A 7602-nucleotide genomic window follows, 5' to 3' on the forward strand; every position below is an offset into this window, starting at 1 on the left:
CACTTTCCACATGTACAGCTTAAAAAAAAAAAAAAAAAAAAGACGACATAAAGTGGAACTTAGTCATTTTCCAAAACCGCTAAGCAAATATATACAGTTTCAGTACATACCACATAGAGACGTCGTTGCTGATGCTGCTCTTGTTAAATTTCAGCCTCTGGATCTGATTCTGGATCATAAATATACGCTGAATCTGACTGTTAGCCATGGTTTGTTTTGGATGATGGTTTTTTCCTCACGGTAATGTCACAGCTTCCAGACGCTCTCAACGCAAAAGCTACTGGCGCTCGTGATTCTTTAGCTCCGCCCACACGTCACGCCTCCAGTCGGTCGTGTTTTTCCAGGAAAAATCGGTACAGACTATCTTTCTCTTATGAATATAATAAAACTAAAGACTTTTTGGAGTTATGAAGGATGAAGTACTACTCTATAGGTACTCAAGATTAACAGGATATTGAGTGAAAACGAGCATTTCACCCCCCCTTTAAATGAAATGAAATGTGGAGGATGTAACAAGATTATAGATTTGGCTGATTCATCATCCGAACACTGTTCATTCAGGGAAGGGACCGTCTTTATGAATGAATCATTGAATCATTCATTCAACTGATTAGTTTAACACTGATTCAAATGAAAACACCTGATTCTGATTTGATTTGTTTCGAAGAAGTGCAGAGCAAAAATGAACAAAACAACATGCAAAATTGTGTCAAAAAATGTAAGTTACTCATTATTAATGCTTTGTTTATGGAACTGTTGCTAACAAGGAATATCACTCACTCACGATCATTTCTGAATATCATAGACGGAGTGGTATCGTTTGACTCGGGGAACCTAGCAAACTATTTTCCTCTAGTCTGAGCGTGAGAGAACAGCTATTTTGGGAGGGAATGTTTAAGATACCATCTTCCTTAGCTGTCTGAAGGGAGGAAAACTCCTGATATCAAAGCTAAATTGGCCTCTCTGAAATATCCCTAAATGACGGATTGCCGTCTGGCCCCTTTTCCTCTTAAAAGGGAGGGATTTTACTCTTTACTCTTCTCTGAAAAGCAGCAAGTGAAATGTTGCCGGGAAAACAAATGAAGAGATAGTTCTTTTAAAAGCAGTCCGTCTCTCAGCGGTCTGACCCCCCGTCACTCCTAAAGCATGATGAAAGATTCCCTCCTCCTTCCCCTGCTTCCATCGCACGCAACTCACGGGAAAAACTGAGGAGTGGAGAACAGGGTCGGGAAGACATTTTATAATATCTATCTATCTATCTATCTATAGTGATTCCTTTATATATATATATATAGGGTTAGGGTTATGAATACAATCATAGGCCATTATGGCTTGTAATTTTCATCATTGATTGAAAAGTTGAAAACCTGTTGATTTCTACAGCTGGAGACTTGTAGTGGTTCAAGCGCTGGTTCTCTGCAGACGGACTGAATGAAGGCGTGGATCTCCGCCAGCTCTGCTTCTCAGTTGATTTATGTTGGTCTCTATCAAAACATGAGTGCTGAGAGCTTTTGGGCTTGTTTTTTTGCGAGCACCTGCTGGCTGCTTTCTGCCTCTTTAAGTCTTTGAGCTGTTAAATGTTTAAGCATTTTAGTCGTGAAAAGATCAAAGCGGGTAATGAAGGGCTTCTCGCACTCCAAGCAGCCATCAATCGCACGGTAATCACAATCCTGCAAGTGTTCTGAGCGGCAGAGTTTAACACACTGCCTCACATTCCTTACAGCTGACTTCACCTCAGACTTTACCAAACCAAAACAAAATCACATCTCTGTGGCTCTCTCTCAGTGTCCTGATCGCAGACTGAGAGGTCATAAGGTCACAATTACACCACCACCCCCCCTAAAAACAGTGTGCTTGTTAGAATATCAAATAGTTACTCAATGGGTAACAATAGTAAACTTTTCAAATCACTCAGTACCGACAGAATGATATCAAAGACAGTATCATACATCACTGTACCATACAACCACATAACATTTTTCTAACATTTTTAGCTAATCTAATTTATCCATTTTTCTGCATTGATTTTCTTTTTCCTATACATCCATTCTTCAGTGATCACTTTGACTTTGAGTGTCCCATTAAAACGCTTTTAGTGGGACACTGATGTGTGTTTAACGATTGGCAAAGGACTTAGATTAACTTCACACCAGAAATATTTCAGATGCTGCCATTGGAAAGCAGGTTCTGGGATCCTGGATGAGCTCACATGAGCATCATAAATAGCAGGCAGAACCTCCTGCAGACATTTGACCTAATCATTTAATATGTGGAGAAGACCATTTTTTTAAGCTTGTAGTTGGCACGTTTGAATGTGTTTAGCGAATTGAATTCACTGTACTGCATATGCGCAGAAACAAAAATATTAATGTTCCATGTCAGGTTAAAAAAATAAACTATTTATTACCACAGTCTAACGTTGCTGCTTTTCACAATGTATATAGTCCTACATTGCATTCCTATTTATATTCTGTACATACTCTGCTTAATATTGTATAAAGCAACTCCACTGTACATTTATTTAAATCATAGCTTCACTTATGCTGCACTTATATGTTTATATAAAACACTATATTCTTGCACTTCTGGTTAGATCCTAACTGCATTTCATTAGCTCTGTACTTGTACTCTGCATAATGACAATAAAGTTGAATCTAATCTAATCTAATCTAATCTAAATGTGTCATTAGACTATATTCTGATGCTTTTTCTGCAAAGCATTCGGTTTAACCACTGTCTTGCTGCAACAACTGCAAGAACATCTTCTGTTGAGCTTTAAACACAGATATTGTTTGTACCAACTCTGGTTCTCCTTCAGGTTGCTTCTGTCCCATTTGCATTATACATGATTTACATGAATACAGGATGTGGTTTAAACTAAATATGTAAATGTTGCAAGGTACAGAACTTATGTCCGTCTCTTTTTTATTTTTCCGATATTCTTATTTTATTATCAGCGTTTTCTCACAACAACTTGTACTTACTTTACAGATATAATATAATGCCACACTATTTCGTATTCTAGCCAAATCAGAAAATGGGTTAATAAGGTTGTGTCTGGGAAAGGCTGTTGTTTTTATTGTGATAAAAATAAAAATGATGATGCATAGGTTTCTATTATGATTCTTTTCTCTACTTATAGACTTATTCAAAAAAACATAAATTGAATAGGTCACCAAAAGAAAGGAAATATTATGAATAAATATAGTAAATATTTTCTTTTTTTTGTATGTGAATTATGTTTTTGAAATTAAAATTCTAATATAATAGCTATTAGGTAACGAATGAACACAATAAAACAATTCTTCCATGTTTACCTTTATGTTTTATTCAGGTTTTATCTCTACACCTTTTTTAACCGAAAAATAATATTCCAACTTCACATTCACAAAACAGAAAGTAAAGCAGAGAACAGGAAGTGTAACTGGTTTATCCTCCCACTGAAAGCCCCAGAGAGATGAGACTGTGTTTAGTCTTCAGTACTCTGTAAGTGAGATACACTCATCCGAACTTCACTTAGAGGGCAACTCTTCACAAAAGGTTTGTTTGTGAATATGTTTTCACCAACCATTTTTTTCTAGTTATATCCTTTATTTGGATAAAAATATAAAGTAACTATAAAGTTTTAAAGTAAATATAAAGTTTATTGTTTTTTTTTTTTGTTTTTTTTTTAGATAACAATGGACTTTACTGTCATGAGGTTGGCTATAGCTCAGAACAGTGATGGATTCAGACATGTACTGAAATCTTCAGGTGATAACTTCAACCTCTCAGTGCTTCAGAAAGGAGACCTTATTCTGAGGAAATCGTTTGGTCCGGGTAAAAAGTTTTTCCATGCTGGAATTTACTGTGGAAAAAATGAAGTCATTCAGTTTACATGTACAGGTAGACATCTTTCACTTGATTTATTAAATATACTCACCTGAACATTCTTGTGACTTTCCAACAATAGTTAAGTTGGGATTGGTGTTGATCAAAATGGCACAAATGAAAACTTTCACACATTTTTTGTATTTTGTCTACTCTGGCTCTGTTTGTTCTCTTAGTCAACTTCATCAAGTGCATTCTATAATATTTTATAGATAATAATTTAATAATTTAAACACTGCTTTTAAACATACACTAGTTTATTATTTTCCATCACAGTCTGTATCAACTTAATAATTTATTTTAATTAACAATTTATATTTTAAGTCTTTATACCTAAGTAATTTAGACTTAATGGTTTTAAAGATCCTTAGTTAAATCTGTCCAAACTTTTGTACTGTGTATAAAACAATTCAGAACACTTCCCATTCATGCCTGGAAGTTTTTACACACACACACACACACACACACACACACACACACACACACACACACAGATACTCTTTTGTTGTTTTGCTTTCCAAAGAAGCCACATCCTCTTGCATGGTAATGGGTTTTTGTTTAATTCAGCAAATGAATGACTTTAGTTATTTTTGTTTATATTTTTCTAAATAAAAGAGGGATAAATAACAATGAAATAGTATATAAATATAGTATATAGCAAGTAAACAGTATATAAATAGTAATTAAAATAGTAATAAAAAAAAAAATACTGTTTTTATAAGCCTTGCACAAAATCTTTATATTCTACTTTGTGTTTTTCAGTGCCTCCAGACCAAACCCAAATATCACCATCAAGTTCTAGCAGCTCAAGTTGTAGCTGCTCAAGTTGTCAATTATTGACAAATCACCAGGGGCTTGTGGACAAAATAAGTGTGAAAAAATTCATTTCAGGCCAACTCTTCCACGTTTATCGGTTGAATAATGGCCCCCGCGAAGATCTCTCTCAGAGAATTTCTTTGGCAATGGATGATAATCGAGACTATCATCTCTTAACAAATAACTGTTTGCATTTTGCACTTCGAGTTCTAGGGGTAGGCAAATCATTATAATTATTTTTATTTTTTTGTCATTTTCATAAGTGAGTATGTACTTGATCTCTGAAAAGTATTAAATGCAAATGTTTCTTCTGTGCAGTTTTCACCAGGGCCCATGCCAGAAAGGTAAGCTGCTATATTTCATTTAACATTTAATTATTTACTTTAGTTTATCTTATTTCTTATATTCTAAATACAAAATTGTAATAATAATATATAATATATTCACAAACACACACACACACACACACACACATATACATATATATATATATATATATATATATATATATATATATATATATATATATATATATATATATATATATATATATATAACAACTGATTTATGATCTCTTTTTGCAGCCCGCCACAGGATACAGGTGACACAATTTTCTGTTATTTCTTTGTTTGCTAAAATTTATTTAAACTCATTTGAACTATGTTATTGCGTTACAGCATTTTCTGATTGATTAGTTTTTCTCTCTGAATTTAGGTGTGGAAATCAGTATGGAAGAAACTACACATCTGGTGAATTAACAGGAAAGAAAATGAATAACTTTTATTTTGATTATTTAAAGAGCCACCCAGATGGGAAATCAAAAATTACCTGTATTAAAGTGTATGATGTAGCTGTCCATCTGTGTAAACAATGTGCAAATAATTAAACCAAAAAGTACACGATTTATAAAGTTATTGGCTTCTAAAGTAAGGCCTGGTTCACACGGGACGATTTTAAAATTGTCGGCCGATTTTCCAAACCTGAGAGACACGGCGTGGTCACTGTTCAGCGATGATCAACAGCGCCAGCTGGTTTCAATTGTTTGTGTCCTATCCTATATAAGTTCAGTAACTGGTGTTTCATGTTGTCAGATCGTTGTTTCTCCCCGGTGTGCTCCCGTACCTGTTTCCTGTGTCCTAGTTCCTGCCTGAGTCTTCCTGTGTCGTCGTCGTTCTTGGATCTTCACCTTTCACTGGATTACCGTTCACCTTCACGAGGATTGCATACTCACCGGGATTCGAGGGATCATCACCGAAGCAAGCACCATCATTGTTGCCCACCGAGGTCCCTGTGTCACTGTGCCATCAGCCTTGTGTCCGCCCCTGTGTTACCCTGTGAAATGACTGTGATTTTCTGACTTTTTGAGCTTGGTCAATAAACACGCCTTGCGATTACATCCTGTCTCTGTGTTACGTAACACTGCCATTGGAAAGCAGGTTCTGGCATCCTGGATGAGCTCACATGAGCATCATAAATAGCAGGCAGAACCTCCTGCAGACATTTGACGTAATCATTTAATATGTGTAAAATACCATTTTTTTTTATTAATCTTGTAGTTGGCAAGTGTGAATGTGTTTAGCAAATTTAATTCACTGTACTACATATGCTCAGAAACAGAAATATTAATGTTCCATGTCAGGTTAAAAAAATAAACTATTTATTACCAGTCTTACGTTGCTTCTGTTCATAATGTATATATATTCCTACATTGCATTTCTATTTATATTCTGTATATACTCTGCTTAATACTGTATATAGCAACTCCACTGTACATTCTTTAAATCATAGCTTCACTTACTCTGCATTTTTATGTTTATATAAAACACTTTATTCTTGCACTTCTGGTTAAACGCTAACTGCATTTCATTACCTCTGTACTTGTACTCTGCATAATGACAATAAAGTTGAATCTAATCTAATCTAAATGTGTCATTAGACTACATTCTGATGCTTTTTCTGCAAAGCATTCAGTGTAACCACTGTCTTGCTGCAACAACTGCAAGAACATCTTCTGTTGAGCTTTAAAGGAACACTCCGACTTTTTGGGACTTTAGCTTATTCACACAATCCCCCAGAGTTAGATAAGTCCATACATACCTTTTTCATTTCTGTGCGTTCTGTAAGTGTTATTTGACGCACCCATCGCTAGCCTAGCTTAGCACAAAGACTGGATGTAAATGGATACTGTTAGCATAGTAATTCCAATAAGTGACAAAATAATGCAAACATTTCCCTATTTACATGTTGTGATCTGTATAGTCACAGCGTGTAAAAATAACAAGGCTATATGAGACCGAGACCATTTTTAATCATATAAATACTGGGAACTATATTCTCACTAGGCGTAGGAGCACTAGGCGTAGAAACACACCTGTAAACACCATCAAGAAAGTTTTTCGTTTGCTCTGAACATTTTACTGTGGACGACTATTTTGAAAAAATGCAAGTTGCCACACGGACCATGAAACGTGTGCTAAAGGATACAGCCATCCCATCGATAATAAAGACAGGACAAATTGGATCACCTGTTGCTGTGGTAAGTGTTCCGTTATGTTTTGAGATAACTAACATTAGCCATACTGTAACAGTGCCATGCTACTGTAATATAACCTTAGTAGTGACACTATTACGTGAATAGGGGCTCCGCGTTTCCCCTTTATTGTTATTATTGTGTTGTCATGAACACACTGCTCGTGATCATTATAACAAAATCACTTACTTGGTGGACAGCTGACCATTAGGTTCACTCGGCATGGGGCGTTTCTTCCAGTTGATCTTGTAACAATGGGGAAAAAAAGTGACAACTGCCGGGTGTATTAGGGTAGATAAATCTTCCGTGGTAGTGACGCAAATATTTTGATTGTCATCAAGCCTTGACATTGATGGCAATACCCGGTCCCGTTCATTACAACAAAG

The 7602-nt window shown here is 35.6% G+C and overlaps 1 protein-coding gene across 1 annotated transcript; it reads left to right on the plus strand.

Annotated features, from left to right (window-relative positions):
* The first annotated feature begins 3383 nt into the window (after nt 1-3383).
* Nucleotides 3384-6358, plus strand: LOC113066661 (uncharacterized). Its single transcript, XM_026238600.1, has 7 exons — nt 3384-3540; nt 3675-3885; nt 4633-4901; nt 5005-5030; nt 5271-5287; nt 5401-5435; nt 5778-6358. The coding sequence occupies exons 2-7, from the start codon at nt 3681-3683 to the stop codon at nt 5835-5837; spliced, it is 612 nt and encodes a 203-aa protein (XP_026094385.1). The 5' UTR covers nt 3384-3540; nt 3675-3680; the 3' UTR covers nt 5838-6358.
* The last annotated feature ends 1244 nt before the right edge of the window (nt 6359-7602 follow it).

The sequence above is a fragment of the Carassius auratus genome, chromosome 50 (genome assembly GCF_003368295.1).
Source record: "Carassius auratus strain Wakin chromosome 50, ASM336829v1, whole genome shotgun sequence".
Taxonomy (NCBI): Eukaryota; Metazoa; Chordata; class Actinopteri; order Cypriniformes; family Cyprinidae; genus Carassius; species Carassius auratus.

What these genes read in the sequence shown, in the direction of transcription:
- LOC113066661 (XM_026238600.1), top strand. Translation starts at nt 3,681, where the DNA reads ATGGACTTTACTGTCATGAGGTTGGCTATAGCTCAGAACAGTGATGGA. An exon ending in CATTCAGTTTACATGTACAG is followed by an intron (nt 3,886 to 4,632) that starts GTAGACATCTTT and finishes TGTGTTTTTCAG; the next exon opens with TGCCTCCAGACCAAACCCAA. An exon ending in TGGAAGAAACTACACATCTG is followed by an intron (nt 5,436 to 5,777) that starts GTGAATTAACAG and finishes TCATGTTGTCAG; the next exon opens with ATCGTTGTTTCTCCCCGGTG.